Below are 17,506 nucleotides of genomic sequence, written 5' to 3' on the forward strand. Positions count from 1 at the left end.
ATATCCAGCGACTGCGAATCCACCTGCCTAACATTAACTAAGCCAGCAATGGAGAAATTGGACGACAGTCACTACACCATTATTTTCCCACATCTCACAAAAGTTGAATTATCCTGCAATCATAAGGAATACCTTCATCTCAAAGGCAGTTTCATAGCAACGTTGCCGACAAACTGTTCTCTACGTACTGACGACCTCACTATTGTAAATAATGAAATTAAAGGGACACCTACAAAAATTTTAATTGCACCAATCAATAATATCCCGACGAGACCGCTAAAAACCTTGGGACTGCACTCCATCAACCTACAGGGATTACACAACCTACAGAAGCAAATAGAAGTATATACGACGGTCGCCCCTGAGAGAGAGTTCGCCATCTACCATACGACAATACCACTTTACATCTTTCTACTGTGCGCAGCGGCCACTTCAATGTTCCTGTGCTATCGTCGCTACAGATCAAAGAGAATGAACATTCAGAGATCGAATAATACATCAGCCCTAGAAGTTGATCCTGCCGCAACATTTTCACTCAATGTCCTCAAATAGTTGCGGATCTGCGGGGGGAGGAGTTATGTGACAACCCTACGCTATATGTAATGTGAAGCGCTGACGATGTGCTTTCGATCGTGAGAACGTCTTATTCCTATAGATTATAATATTAGAATTAAAATATATTGTGAAGCATCGTGCTCATGATAACACGTACTTGTAATTTTATTTTTAATTAAAATCATTTAAAATATATGATTTTTTTTATTAATTCACTGTAAAGTGAATTTAACTCAGTATTTTAATACAGGACAACACTAATAAAATGTATTATTGTGATTTGTTTGGATAATAAAAGTGTTTAAAATTAAGTATTGTTTGAGTATTCGGTTCATACAAATAATGTTTAAGGCAGTAACGGTCTTTGTGCATCTCCCTCGTCGAGCGTCTGCGGCGCCGCGGAAGCGCTTCCGTTTGCTAACAGCGCATCGCTGGCGTTAGCCTCTGGTGTTTCATCGATCTATACCAATACAAATATATATAAATAAATAATAATATAAAGGGATAAGTACTGACAATATAAAATATATAAATGTTTGTTTTTGGATACCTATATGAAAATAAATTCAACACAAAATTTTATCAGCCGTACAAATAAAAACTTGCTTATTCAAACCTTATGCAATGCATAGATATGATAAGAATAAATAAAGAATAAGGATGTCATAATTTCTTACAAATAAATTTGGAATAACGTCGATGTATCTATGCTCACGCTATGCAATAGGCGCGAAGCGGCAACGTCGCAATTCATTCACAAAATTATGAAAAACATTGAAATTGTCTACGGTTACCCCTTGGTGCTGTCATTTTGCTGACGCTCGTTTGACTTCGTCGAATTTGTTGTGAAGTTTCATCATACGATGTTCTGTTTATTTATTTTTTAAATATTTATTGGAAATAATTTAAATATATCATTAAATATGCAAGCAAATGATAGATAACGCTATCCAATATCTGGAGAACAGAAGATAAACCCACCTTGAGATAGAGAGTTGCCAAATAACTGGTACTCAAAACATACAACTCCAGGCTTAGAAGATTTATATTTTCAACGAAAGTGTATATTATTGTGATAAGTTTAGAAATAAGTTTTATGTATGTATGGTTTGGCGCATGTTGTAAATAAATAAATCATTATAAATATCAAAAGGGTTTTTCATAATTTCGTATATTTTGACATTTCATACAAAATTTTCCATTTCAATAGGTACGTAATGAAATTATTAATTTGCTCAACTTTTTCTACTTCTCGTATTACTCTCAGTGCTATTATCTCAAATTTAGATTGAAAATTGTTTCTAAAACTTGTAAAACACAGCACAATGTACTAAAAGATATGTTATAACTCGGTTATGTCAGACTTATACTAGGGTGGTAGCCGTAATAAGGACGGAATAGCATTAGTATGAATACTTATTACGAAGTTATACTAGGTTACATTTATTTCGTGTTTATTTGTATGATTTTTCCTTATTCTTAGTTTATTCTTTGCATAAAATGTTATAACTCGTTTATTTGTACGGCTGTATATGTTTATTGCAAACAAATGAACGAGGCCATGTGTTTTTATGGGACACACTTATCAGTAGCTGAAGTTGTTAAGGGGGCGCATAAAGCAAAATAACCAATCTTCTATTAGATGATACGTGTAATATGCAAGACCAAATCTAAAAAATAAAATATATATCAAACTAGATGATATGTTCAACGATTCTGTTTAATCAAAAACATAAAATATTAAAATTTACTCGATAAAAAAAAATCACCAAGTTAGCTCTAATTTTCACACTTTTACGTTTTCTACTTGACATGGTAATACTTATTATGATTTTTTTTTCATAAACAATTATATTAAAACATTTGCAAGATATTTGTCAGAGCATTTTGTGTAATTACTTTTAGTTTTGGTTTTATCTGCGATAAACCACTTTTATCGTGACAAAATCAAACGTTTATCTCGAGAAAAAAAGAGCGCCAAAAGTGGTTGATCGCAGATAAAACCAAAACTAAAAGTAATTACACAAAATGCTCTGACAAATATCTTGCAAATGTTTTAATATAATTGTTTATGAAAAAAAAATCATAATAAGTATTACCATGTCAAGTAGAAAACGTAAAAGTGTGAAAATTAGAGCTAACTTGGTGATTTTTTTTATCGAGTAAATTTTAATATTTTATGTTTTTGATTAAACAGAATCGTTGAACATATCATCTAGTTTGATATATATTTTATTTTTTAGATTTGGTCTTGCATATTACACGTATCATCTAATAGAAGATTGGTTATTTTGCTTTATGCGCCCCCTTAATACATTAAACTTAAGTAGGTATAAATAAAAAATAAAAACACTGCTCATGTCATATATAGATTATGAAATGTTTTGTCTTAATCTAGAACATATATCTTATAAGTCTTCTGTATGAGTCTGGCTGGAAGAATATGGAAATCGATCACGACTATCTATCCAGACAGGGCGACATAACAGGTCGGCCTGTCCGGGTAGACTGTCAAGATCGAATCCAACGTGTAATCTTCTTGTATTCCTCTGTCGTCCGTGAAATCACTGCGAATCAAACTCAATTAACTTCATAACTAAAACTTGCGCAATTGTTTGTTTGTAATCGTATACTGGTTCTTAAGGTCGTGAAATAAAATAGCTACATATTTTTGGTTCAAAGACATTTTTTATCATCTCCATGATACGTTTTAGATTATTATTACCATTGCCTTTATTAATTTGGCTAGGATGTCTAGATATTAGTTTGAATAATTTTTTTTGTTTGTTCAGATAAAATAAAATGTTTTCACTTTTTCGTTCAATAGGTATCTAATATTGATATCTGAAAAACAATTTCATAGATTAAGCGCATCAGACAAGGTCTTACGGCCATGACACAACTGCAGTCTAGATATTGAATTACTGACGATACCTTCAATAACATCTAATGTGCAGTAATACTTCACTTGATTGCTTATGTATCCTTTTCATTTAATACGTTTCTAATATCATGTTATTGCCTACTTAAAGGATGACACTTCAATAACACATATTCTTAAGTTTTTATTTTTTAATATCAAGAAGGCAAACGAGCTCAATGCTTTCCAATGTGAGGGTCAAATTGAAATAGAATTAATATTATTTAAAAGTAGAAGCCACAGATAGACGCTATATTAATAACATGCTCATTCATGATCCACCGCAATTCATGCAAATAATCATTTTGATTTGATTTGTTTGTGTGTTGATCTGGAAATAATAAAGGGATGCTCCAACACGCTGAGTGTGGCCAAGCTAGCAACATTTATCAATTAATGTTGAACGCGAGAATTATTAAACGCTTTGGTGAAATAAATTGGAGTTGACGCAAGTGTGAAATTTGATCTTAACATGTGATAGCTATCTACCAGACTTTGATGGTGTTGTAAAGAAAATTATAATGAACATAATAGTTATAACGCTTGTTGCTTTGCTAAAGAGCGCGTGACAATATAAATTATGCCGCTGATTTCGTTTTGCAAGTAAAATGTTGTAATTTGATCGACTGCGATATGCAATTACATATCAAACTATCGATATTTTGAACTAAAATTTAAAAAGTATGGAATATAAAATATAAAAGATTAGATTAGAAGAGATACATATTAAAACAATAGTAGGTAGATTATTATCAGTAAGTTAATTCCATAAAATTATAATAATTTAACATCCCGTATTCTATTATAGTTAATTTACGATCTATTGATATTCAGAAGTTGGTTAGCTCAAATAAATACAAAAAATCTGAAATAAATTTATATTTTCTTGATATAAAATTGAAGAGAACGTTATTAAAAAGACATGCATTATAATTATAGTGCTTCATAATAATAGAATACTTTACCGTTGGGCATTCAGTATGCGGCGGGGGTGCGTCATGTTTGCCTTGTAAGTAGTAAGTCATCAGCTGCCCTTTGCCCTTTACAGCCACCAGACCACGTTGTTCGAAATAGTAGCCAAACTTTTGTAGGATCTCACATGTTTCTTCGGTCACCTACGATTGTCGTAATATTTTACTCCACGTTAATTATACCACGATGTAAACTCAAACTCAAACATTTATTTATTCAATTAGACTTCTTTTAGAAGCACTTTCGAATCGTCGTTACATATTTTTAACAATTACCACCGATGTACACGTAAAGATATGCATAATCATAATTATATATAACAGTTAAGATAGATCATATAAAATTGTTGTATGAATTAACATTTACACTCCATTATGCATATAATACAGCGATTAGGTATACACATGTCGTTGTTTTCGTATTACACTGTTTGGTCGAATGTAATTTACTTGTGATAAGTATATGCAGTGGAACGCAGGTGAGAGTCGTTAGAAGGTCGAATTTCAACCGGACGATCCTAATATACATAATATTGTTATTGTACTACACTGTTATACTCTTCCTTTTTATTATTATCACTTTCAAGTGGCCTTTTAGTTTAAATCATAATGAAATCGTTAGGTATGTTTAGTAATTATCACGTAATCCATTATATTAAATGCAAAAAACAACTTTGTAGACACGTAAAGTAAAGGTTACTTCAAAACAATACAGTAATAAATCGACTAACATAAAAGTTCGATAAAAAAATACCTGTATGCAGCCAGCCTTGCCCGTGCTTTCCATCCGAGATGCGACATTAACGGTATTGCCCCATATATCGTAATGTGGTTTCCTAGCGCCAATGACCCCAGCTGTGATGGGCCCGTGGTTCACTCCCATACGAAGCACGAAATGGTTGAACGATTGCTCATTAATAGCAGCCAGTACACGCTGCAGCTCTAACGCAAACTCCACCAGACAAGCCAAGTGCGCCCAACGTACCAGAATACCGTCAGATGGCTTTAAACAAAAAAAACTTTTCGTACGCATGGCAAATGTATTTTACAAAACAGAAATTAGCTGGTAGAAACATTTATTTTGTGACATTAAAATAAATTAATATTCATGTAGAACGATCGTTTCAATAAAAAATATTCTTGTTTCAAATATTTGTTGGAATAGGTTAAATTTTAAATTTGTAATTTACGACATACCTATCTACCTATTAAAAAAGCTCAGTCATATAATGTTTCACAGTTATAAAATTCGTTTCCTAACTAATGTATTTTGAGCAATAGCCACCTATTGTAATTTGTATTCCAAACAACTAACATATACTAAAATTAATATTATATAGAATAAAAAGAATTATCAAAATCGAATAGGTACCTAATCTTGCTTTATTGTGCCAATTTTGGCACAAACAAACTCAATCGGCCGCTACTTTACATATTTTAATAAAAGCAAAATAATAATGTGTAGGTTGTCTATCGACGCGTTCTAGAGAACACATGGAACGATTTATTCTTAGTTTCGCTCGTCACTAATGCAAAAATAATTACAGCACTTTATATAAAACAAAAGATTGTTGAAAGTTGCCTAAAATGGCAAAACGAATTCTGAATAATTACTGAATCGAAATCGGACGTTGACCTAAACAAAGATTTTGTGAAATATGATTATTGTTTTGTACTTTTTATTATTATTTTCAGTGGAAGTATCAATCCTATCCTAATCATTTTTCTTTTAAGTCTGATGAACAGAACAAACATACGCATTCTTTCTTAAAAAAATTTATTCTTGTGATACATGAATCTACTTACATTCAGAATGGGAATATTCGATTCATTATATATGTTTAATAAAGCAAAAATCAAACCTGCATTTGTCGCGAAGGGTTTAGGCCGGATGCCGCCATGTAGGTGGAACTAATCGTTTTTATTTTAATTATGTCCTTGCTGAATTTTGAATCTTCGAGCAACTGAAAGAAAATATAAATAGAAGATTTAAAAAGCACATAAACATTATATAAAAATCTATACGATTTTGCAATAACTTCTTAATCGGAAGAAATTGACGCCTGGAAGATATTGCTTTTGAGCAATAAGGCCGCTTTTTCGTACGTATGTGCTTGCGTGTTATTTTTATATTACATTTTCTTATATATGTTATGTGTTAAATAAGTAAATAAATATTTTTTTATTATAATTTTAATGAGGTCATAGGAAAATTATATTGCTCACGTACCTACATTGGACAGGCATTGGAAACTTTCGTGGAATTTGTTTCTCATTTAATTGATTCATGCAGCACACAACTACTGTCGTCGATAACGCATAATAATTACACATAAACAACTTCCATTCTCACAAGTCACATTTACATATGTGTATAAGCTTTTGACATTCCACATTAGTTAACTTATTAGTTATTGCATATTGAAAGTCAGGGTGAAGATGCCTATGCGTATATTTTAATTGTTATTTTTTTTTAATTTAATAGACTTTTAAAGATAGATAGATATCTAGATAGATTTTCGTACAGTATCAATTGTATGTACCTATTTACCACATAAGTCTCATACTGCTTCTACTGGTTAAACAATTTGCAAAATAATTTAAGCAGGTACCTAGTTTGTGTATGCTAACAACAAGCAAACCTACAAACATTTAGATAGTTTCTATATTTAATCTGCATTCTGTGCAAATATAGATTACCTCAGGAACGTCATTCATTAAAACAGCCCAGTAACACAGCCCAGTAAGTTCATTGTGATACATACATCGTAGTATCTATATTTAGTCAAAATGAACAGCATTTTATACGGCTTACGTACGTCTCTAAAGTGAGACTATTGAAGTATTTTTAGATGTGTTTATTAAAAACAGATACTTACGAGATCAAAATCCGATATAACTTCGTTGAGAAACCGTAAACATTCTAGGCCTTGATTGTTGACCGTTTCTTCTGAGTAAAACTCTGTAACAGGTAAAGCGTTTCGGAGTTAATAATAGTGAATAATTTTGAGCTTTTTTTTCCGAAAACATCAGGGTTAAATTTACTTGTTTTTTTAATTAATTTGGGCTATATTATAGTGTATTGAAAAATGTGTAACTATAATGGTGTAGTTTCCTTATATATTTTTAAATAGCATATACATATGTAAACTTTGGTGCGTAAGCTCATTGTTATAATATGTTTTTTGTTTACTTCCAGGTTCACATAAAAGAACTGTATAGTTCCAGTTCGAATAAATTAGTCGGATAGGGAAGGTATCTCGTATAATTATTCAATGTGGATATATTGTAGGTAAATATTATTTGTATTTAACTATTTTATTAGAAAATCAAATAAACAAATAACTTTATTTTATGTCATATGTCGTGAATATCTATGAATAAAATTTTGAAAATCAAAATATTGTTAGTTAAAAGAATCAATATTGTAAATAAGAATAAGTTCTGAATAGAGACATAATTAAAAAAAATGAAATAGTTTTACAAATTACTAAAATGACATAAGTAGTCCATTTGTAAATCTGTGCGCATTCTTTGAACAAGGAACTCAAAAGCTCACGCGTGATGTAAAACACGAACACGAGATATCAATCTGTCGTCAATTATGATTCATAATTTAATTCTAGCCTCACGAAGACATAATATTTATGTATGTAAATTAATGGTAGCCCTACAAATGAAAACCTAACGCGAACGTTGTTTATGTGCTTTAATTTTTCAGGCGCTACAGTATTGTAGGTAGTACTACGGTATCAAGACGACAAAACTATTATAAAAAGTAACATATAAATTCTTTCTCTTAGGGGTCTGTCTCATTAAGACGCCATGGCGACTTAACTGGCTACATATTCAAGTAGTTTGCATCTAACTTTGGGTAGAATGTATTAGCCACATAATATTGTAATTAAAACATCTATAATTTGTAACTACATTCTTGCAAATAAATATATTTTGAATTTAACTCACTTGGCTATTTGGGTTACCAACGTCGCCAATTTAGACATTTTCCTACTTGGATACCATGGCGTCAGTGAAGCAGAGCTCGATGAGTAATAAACCGTAATATTTCAATATTTTTGCTATTCTTAAAAAATTTATATAAGTTTAAAGTTAAAATTTGAATTCTACAGAACTAAAATATATCAATTCCAATACCTGTAAAATTGGGCATAGACGCGAACAGCACGCCGACCTCCGCGTAGCTCTGGCTATACAAATCGCGGTGGTGATGTCGGGAGCCCATGAAGTGCGTGGCCACGTGCGGCGGCAGCACGTTGTGCACGAGCGCCTCGTTGCGGCGCCGCAGCTCGCGCGCCTGCTCCGCCTGCCCGCGCATGCGAGCGCCGCGGGAATACCGCGCGCGTTCTAACGACTCCCACTAAGTGGAATTAGTGCAATATTTGGTGGGTTCGGAGTTTAGACATAGCGATAGACATAAGTACAATAAAAAAAAATGTATGCGTGTATTAGAGTACACACGTAAGAAGTGAAACTTCTTTATGACCTTAAAAATGTCACGAGTATGGCGTAAAGCAAAAAAGTCACGCGCACGGCGTAACGCAAAAATGTCACGCGTACGGCGTAACGCAAAAATGTTACACTAAATTTTTGTCCAACCCCGATACAGAAGTTTCACTTCAAAAATGTATGCGTGTACTAGAGTACACACGTAAGAAGTGAAACTTCTTTATGACCTTAAAAATGTCACGAGTATGGCGTAACGCAAAAATGTCACGCGTACGGCGTAACGAAAAAATGTTACACTAAATTTTTGTCCAACCCCGATAAAGAAGTTTCACTTCATTAAAACAACTGACAAAATTTAATGAGAAACACACAGAACATTGCAAAGAAAAAAATAAGAAAACGAAAAAATGTGTGCGTGTACTGGTGTACCTACACACGTACGAAGTGAAACTTCTTTATGACCTTATTTTTCAAAAAATAATTTACTATATGCAACTTTACAGAAATACGTCGAATCACACGTGGTAGGGATAAGAAAAAGATGGCGCGTAACGGAAAAATGTCACGCGTAACGAAAAAATGTTACACTCAATTTTCTTAAAACCCCGATAAAGAAGTTTCACTTCAATAAAAACAGATGCGATAATTCTAGGTGAAGCTGATATTAGTTATGTGTTATGCTATGATATGGCTCAAGATGTCGCTGTCGATACTGCCAGAACCCAGAAGGCAAAATATATGAAGATTGATGTTATTCAATATAACAGAAAGATAATTGATGTTTGATGGTTATGTTTAATCAATATAATGGATAGTTTGGTCTTTGTGTGTAAATAGGTACCGATCATGATGGTCTCTAGAAGCTTAAATATTTCGATTGTTGGTCGTTTGTATATTTGGATGTTTAACTATTATTCAGATCTTTTAAATGCTGTATATTGGCATGTGGATTAATATAAAATATAAATGAATACAGATATTTTTAATTGTATAACAAAAGTATATCACTACTCAAGATCAATAAAGCTCGTATTATTAACTGGATAATACAAAAGTGCTGCTATAAATCCTATTAGATAAGTACCCACAAGCCACAACGCCAAGTAAGTCATTATTGCAAGTTTATTCCCTGAAGTGGTTCACGTCTACATCAATTATAGCACATTCTACGAACTATGTGGAAGAGCTTATTAACGTAAAGCGTCAGTATTAAGGCACAGATATACCTAATATAATACATACTATAATTTGGTAATATTTCGGTGGCTGCATAGATATGATTTATGCACATAAATTGAATTATAATTTTCACTGAACAATTTTAGTTGTCAGTAAGGGAAATAACTCGAAGGTACCTTAGGTACAAGGGTCAATTTTATATATGATTGCAATCCAATTATGTATTGAATCTGTCCATACCTTTCATATAAAAAACCTATAAGACTGAAACACTCTAATTGATTCATTGGCCGCAGTTCAATATACTAATTGTAACAATTAGGAAACAATTGAAAATTTTTAGAAAAAATGAGTTCATTGGATTTGGGCGGAAAGTTAATTTTACATGAAATAAGTAATACTTACATATCTGTGATAAATAATCAACCCGATGATTACAATAAACAGCATTAATATGTGTCGTGTAGCGTGAACCTGGGACCTGAAATAAATTAAATATTCCATGTAAATTCTATTAAATTTACGAAAAAAACATTTCAGTCAGGTAAAGATCTTCATTATATGTATCCAATTGTTTAGACTTCAGATTCTAACAAACTTATAAGACTAATAAACTTATATCCAATTGTTTAGACTTCAGATTCTAACAAACTTATAAGAAAATTATAAGGTTTCAAACCTCACAATGTGTTAAAACAAATGCAATGTTACGTAAAGTACATTAAACAGGTACCCGATTAAATAAATAAAAAAAAATCTCACTAACATGAAATCGAGCACCATAGTATCATTGAAGGCCGTCACATTAAGATGTTCAAAGGGATCATAAGGCAGGTGGTATCGGGTGAGCAACGCCGGGTACAACACCGCTGGCAGCGTGTACGCGACCGCCACACATAGCAGCATGAACACGCGGTAGCCCTCGCGCAGCGGACGCACCCATAGCACGCTGCACGCTACTCCGACACCCATCTGAATAAATAAATAAATAAATATTTCGGGACAATTTCACACACGGCACGATCTGATTCCATACTAAGCTTTCGCTTAAGACGATACACAAAAAAAAATCCACTGCTTGGCGGGCGGAGTCTAATAGCTCGCTATCGCGAACGCGGGTGTGCGCGAAGTCATTCTTGCATACTCGCCGCGCTGCCGCTGGCCGACTCGGGACAAACATGTATGGAGTCGTCATACAGTTATAATATTGTTATACCTACATATATTTAATTGTTGATTTATTGGTTTTATTTTCTTGCTTATAAACACAAAATTATCTTCTTTTTAACAACTACTTAGACATTATTAATAATTATTAATTATTATTATTTCGTAATGTTTACTTTATTACAAAATAATACAGGTTATAAATAATCTTTAAAATAACAAAAAATATTGTTACTCTGAAAAAATGAAATGGTACCTAATTACGCGGACTACTGAATTGATTTAGATAGAATTTGATGCTGACGTAGATATTACATCATGCCCAGAAACCCTAATTCTTCTCAGTCAAAGTCAAGAGTGGAAGATATCGCTAATACAGTAAAACTGATGCGAAACTTTGGATGTTAATTTGTATATTTTTTTGTTAGTTGTTACTTAATCACGTCAAGACTACATTACCAATTTTGATGAAATATAGCTAATTGCCTGGATTTACACATAGGATACTTTTTATCCGAACTGAACACTTCTGTGGGATAAAACAGGATTCACGATATAACCTAATTCCACGCGGGCAAAGCCGCGGTCGGAATGATATTTTTTTAAATAAAAAAATTGTTTAAAAAAAACACAAAATATATTGACGCATGTATTTATTTTTTGCACTCTATTATAATTGTAATTATTCATTACAAATAATCAAAATAAAATAGCCAGAACAAAGTTAGGCCCTGGTAGGATAGGTAGGCAGGTACAGCAATGTGAGACGAACACTGGCTTATTTATACCAATAATAATGTATTATAAACATTAAATTAAGTTTACTTTCTAACAACAAAAATACATAATATTAGCTAATGTGAAAACGAATCAACCAATCATCCCACAACAATGAAATGTGCACACAAATATTCATCCAAATCGGTTCATGTGATTAGGAGGAGTGACTGCAGCGCCATCCTCCGGGCCCAATTGTGTTTCCAGATCACCCAGGAACTCAATTTAATATACTTACACAAAATTTTTCGAAATGAAAACTCACATTACTATGTAAATATGAATATAAACCGGTTTTAGTACTAAGCAATTTCCCGCACAGGTGTAGTAAGTATAAATGAAATAAATATCAACATCAAATTCTTTATACAACATACTTATCTACCACCTACTAAGAAATTCTTGAAATTTTTTCGTATTTTTTTAAAATATAATACTACTCCAACGAGCTCCTGTTCCATAATTCCATATTACGTCCACCATACTTCCACTAAGTTCACCATGATTTTTTATTTCTTTGCACTTTGTTGCTTTTTGCTAAAAATGGAATCATGCGATAAAACCAGTAGAGCGTTGATAACATACATTTTTGACTGAATAAAGGTACTTACGAAGGAGTGGGTTCACATTGTGAACAATCAGTGGGTTTATTTTCCTTCTGGATTCCGGATTTCTGAAAAGATTATTTATGCTATAAATGAAAAAATCTTACACATTCGTTATGTACTTAAAACAGGGGTACATATCAAACATCGTCTATAATACAATTATCATCAAATTTAAAATAAAACCAACTTACTTCATTAATTTGTTCCAATTGTAAGCATTCTTTTTCCTCCAACCTTTATGTTTCTTCTTCTTATTTTCTTTATTGTCCCCATTTGTCTCATTTTGTCTTATCGTGTTGTCACCCTTTTTTACGATTGCGCAAGCGACACAAGTTCCCCGTGTGACGGCCGTAGCGGGAATGACTCGTGCAGCGATCGGGGTAGGAAGGTACAGGGCGGCTCTCGCTATATTGGCTGGTCAGGCGCTAATTTCAAGTATTTCTTGTTTATTTCAAAACCATCGCATATTTCAAAATTCTAACACGGTAGACGTATAGGTTGTATATTTTATAGTTAATATCCAAAAAGTCGTAACTTTACGTTTGTTATTTTGAAGATGCCAGAGATTAAAAAAAAATAACAATGAGAACTTTGTATTTTTTTTCTATCGAGAAAATATCATGGAATCATGTTTCTAAAACGGTAGACGTATTGTGTTACTATTGAACTTTCTTGTCAAGAATTTTCATCACGACAACTTTAATAATATAAAAATTACGAAGGTTTAAAAAGGGCCGTAAATGTTAGAAAAATTAATTCATCACCTTAACCGGAAACCAGATGGCTGATAAACATACATATACAGGGTGTCCCACTATTGGTATACTAAGCGCGAAGGGACTTGTACTTTTGCATACACTGATCACGTAAAAAATACTTAAACAACAAAATTACGCCAAAAATTTTTTGCTTAATTTTTCCATAAAATCCATGTTTTCGTCTCTAGCTTCGCGCAGCCGGCATATACCGCTTCGTTAATGTGAGCATTTTGTCTATGAAAACATAATCTTAAACGATAGCTCACGTGCGGGTGGCAAAGTTGAGCAGCGTTGCTTAATGTTATGGGTGTACACATAGAGTTTTAAGAATTCATCTATTTGTCAAAAAAATTCGTCTGGAATTTTATAAGTATTTTTTACGTACTTAGCGTATGCAAAACTATAACCTTCTTGGGGCTTAGTATACCTTTGCTGGGACACCCTGTATATATGTAATTATAAATAAATACTAATATAGATAATTAACACCTAGACACAGAGCAAACATCTATGTTCATCACACAAATATTTGCCCCGGTTGGGAATCGAACCCACGAACAGTGGCTTGGAAGGCAGGGTCACTTCCAACCAAGCCAACTGGCCAGTCACCAGTGAATTATATTTATATGGTTGTTTTATAGAGTCAAGTGCAATCCTACTATTATAAACGCGAAAGTTTATAATAGTATACCAAAGATGGTATCTACTTATGTCTGTTACTCTGACACGGAAAACAAACTGCTTTTATGTGCAGTCATACTAATATAAACGCGAAAGCTATGGCTGTTACTCTTTCACGAAAAAAAACTACATACTTGGCCGTAATGCAGCTTCTGTACCAGAAGTATACATAGGTGAGCTACAGAAAAACTTTATTTTGCGGATTTGCCGCACATGTATAATAATAAATGAGAAAGTTTTAAGAAAGTATGGATGTATCTTTGTCATTTTAACGAATGGAACAATTTGCCTCGCCACATTCGCTATACCGTAGCGAAGCCTTGACAATCATGGCATTGAAATATTATAGAAAAAAAAATATATTCAAATGAGAATCTTTCGTGTTTTTGGGAACGTCTGCGTCGTCGGTTAAAAAGGCCAAATATTCAATACAACATTGTATATAGTTGGTTAAAAGATGTTTAATAAAAAATAAAATTTTATATTCATATGGTATTCACATTGAAGTTAAAGTGAAAGAGTGCTAATGAATGACCCGTGAAGAAAGTTAGCTACCTGCTAACGCAGTACATGATAAATACATACATATATAATTTTGGTGATAAGTTTGCGTCAAATTAACAACCACTGATTAATTATGCAGTAAAAATTATACTCATTCGAGTACTATAAAGCCGATCTATATGTATGAGTTAGCATTTATAAAACTGCTGATCCGAATTGGCTGTGTTTTGGTAGACAAATAGTAGATTTAGCCTGAAACGTGTATTTATTGAAAGAGAGAAACCACCGGTAGAAACTAGTATCAGTCTGAAGTCGAGGGGTGGTGTTATTCATTCATAATACATATAAATAAAACTCATACATTTCTATCCCGGTATAAAAATTGCCAGTGCCATATTTATAACGAATACAACTTGAAATAATACCTACGTCGTAAACAATAGAACCACTACGACAACAATGCTTTTTGAATGCTAACATGCCACGTAACATTGAAAAATTTGTATCATTTAATATTTTATTTCAGAATTTTTGCTTTGAACTAAAAAAAAGTCAGTTGTAGTGTATACCGAACTATTATATAATTTCCATTATATTTTATTAGGTTTAATAATAAAATTAAATAAAATATAAAAATAAAATAGAATACTTACATGATAATAATACGAGGAGTGTAAGCAACGCTGATTTTTCACCATTTCCACATTTTTGGGGCTCAATTGTTCGTCTTCTAGGTTGCTCTCGATATGGCCGCAAAGAATCTGCATAGATAAATAATATTTCACAGCTGTCTGACAACGTTGATAAAGAAGTTAATTTAAATAAGCGATATATATGTTGTTAAATATTTAATTAGAAATAATTACCATATTCTTAAATTAAAAATAGGATCCCGATGTAATAATGAATGTGACTTTTGATAAGACATGCATAAGTTAAAAGCGAAAGCAAGTTATAAATTACATATTTGATTATAAATTATATTCTCCCAAGTTAATGATTGATTTTTTTATAGATAGGTACTTAATAAAGCATTTAAAGTTATAAAAAAATACATTGAAAGTTATGTGTAGAACTAATGTAATCGTGTTAAATTGTTCTGTGTTGTGGTTAGATAACGAATTTCTTACGATTTTTATCCGCAACATACAAAACCTCCTAACTATATTTAATTATTTAAAGTAAACGTAGACTTGCCAGAAATCCATTCGGCAGCTTATTATATGTAAATCGAGTAGTAATTACGATAAAATGCATTGGTTTATAAATGCTTTACTTGCTTATTTAAAATCCCTCAACACCTATAATTTTAACGATTTATTTCCTTGAACTAGAAAAGTATGTAAAACACGAATAATTTCAATATAACGCTTAAACCAAATGCAAATAGAACGTTATCACGTAATTCATATTACCTACCTACTAATATAAAACTTAAAAGTCGATGAATGAATAATGAATGAATGAATAATATTTGACACCGAGATAGATGATAATTTTGATTATTACATTGGTGCTTTAATAACAGCTTCAGACAACAACATTAGAAAGGTTTACTGCACTATCACGCGCAATAGAGCCTATAGCGGTACAGATAACCGACAATATTTTATTATGCCCAATCAAGTAGAGTGAGAATGCACATAACGTAAAATTTCATTCAAATATCAGTTTCCGTGAATTAGTACGAATTTATATATCTTTAATATTATATATCTATACTTATAATAAATCTGTAGAGAGGCCAATTCTGTACATGAAATATATTTTAAAAAAAACTATGAAGGGGTGATAAGGGATCGCTACTGATGCCAAAAATGCAATCAGTAAAATTTTTGTCTGTCTGTCTGTCTGTCTGTCTGTCTGTATGTCTGTATATTCGTTATAGAAACAAAAACTACCCGACGGATTTTAACTAAATTTGGCACAATTATTCTTCATACTCCTGGGCAGGTTATAATAAAAGAATCATGTAAATCGGTGTAGAAACACCAAAGTTATACATGAAATACGTTATAAGTCATCGCGCGTGAATACAGAATCATGCCATAAGGATTATTTTTGTGTATCAGTTGCCGCGTTCGACGCGCTGCGCGGCGGGAGCTATAAAAATTAAAAAGGCGGCGGGTCTGCACCCGTTTCGCATTGTCACGGCATCACGTGTGAATGGCTGAACCGATTTCGATTATTCTTTTCTATTATATTCCTTGAAGTACGAGGATGGTTCTTATGTAGAGAAAACGTAAATATGTACCACGGGCGAAGCCGGGGCGGACCGCTAGTCTTTAATATAGGGCTCAAAACTTACCAAAGGGATAATGTTTAGAGAAACGAATACGGCGATATTTAACAATCCGCATGCTAACTTCCAATAAGTAGGAATCTTCTTATTCTAAAAAATAATAAATTCACGTGATACATAATTATTCAAAATTAACAAAAATATTACGAAACAGTAATAAAATTCAACGGAACCTTATACTGGGCGCATCGGAAAACGACGAGATACAATATATTGAGAGCGCAGGCTTCTATAATAAGTGCGATGTAAAAGGCTTGGAAAGTCAAAGTGCTGGGAACAGCGAATGTGATAATAGGCGTTAAAGCGGGCAGGATTATCATCGGCGGGGCTCCGATCGCCTGCGGGTACGAGTTGCCGCGCTGCGCGTAACCACTTTCGACCTCGTTGTCTTTGAAAGTTAAACAGAGGGTCGTCCCGTCCGCGAGCTCCCTGTGGTAATAATAATTGAGTTCGATTAATGTGCAAAGGCACTCATAAATCTACTGGAAATCTGGTAATTACCAGTAGATTTATGAGTGTTGATTTTATTGCACGCCTCATAAGCGAAGCGTTGAGGTGGGTACTACTGTCACTTCGCGCAAAACATCTGATTTTTCAAACTTAAAATGTCTTTATGT

The 17,506-nt window shown here is 32.8% G+C and overlaps 1 protein-coding gene and 1 long non-coding RNA gene across 4 annotated transcripts in view; both read right to left on the reverse strand.

The window, feature by feature from the left end:
* Positions 1-795: 795 nt before the first annotated feature.
* Positions 796-17,506, reverse strand: part of Ac3 (Adenylate cyclase 3) — a 31,865-nt gene continuing 15,154 nt past the window's right edge. For all 3 annotated transcript variants that reach the window (XM_089705936.1, XM_089705929.1, XM_089705942.1), the window contains 11 exons: positions 17,063-17,318; positions 16,896-16,979; positions 15,241-15,348; positions 10,859-11,064; positions 10,498-10,573; positions 8,602-8,824; positions 7,326-7,408; positions 6,309-6,410; positions 5,201-5,449; positions 4,441-4,590; positions 796-1,015 (listed from right to left, as the gene is read on the reverse strand). In XM_089705936.1, coding sequence (XP_089562062.1) covers positions 902-1,015; positions 4,441-4,590; positions 5,201-5,449; positions 6,309-6,410; positions 7,326-7,408; positions 8,602-8,824; positions 10,498-10,573; positions 10,859-11,064; positions 15,241-15,348; positions 16,896-16,979; positions 17,063-17,318 — 1,651 coding nt within the window. In that variant the 3' untranslated portion in view covers positions 796-901. The remainder of the gene's footprint in view (positions 1,016-4,440; positions 4,591-5,200; positions 5,450-6,308; positions 6,411-7,325; positions 7,409-8,601; positions 8,825-10,497; positions 10,574-10,858; positions 11,065-15,240; positions 15,349-16,895; positions 16,980-17,062; positions 17,319-17,506) is intronic.
* On the reverse strand, positions 11,751-13,673 carry LOC149490578 (uncharacterized). Its single transcript, XR_016316982.1, has 3 exons — positions 12,836-13,673; positions 12,648-12,709; positions 11,751-12,573 (listed from the first exon to the last, which is right to left on the reverse strand). It is a non-coding gene; the product is annotated as an uncharacterized LOC149490578 (long non-coding RNA).

This window comes from Colias philodice, chromosome 2 (assembly GCF_061535455.1).
Source record: "Colias philodice isolate Cphi_HAF_F1 chromosome 2, ilColPhil1 Martin Lab GWU primary, whole genome shotgun sequence".
Lineage (NCBI taxonomy): Eukaryota > Metazoa > Arthropoda > Insecta > Lepidoptera > Pieridae > Colias > Colias philodice.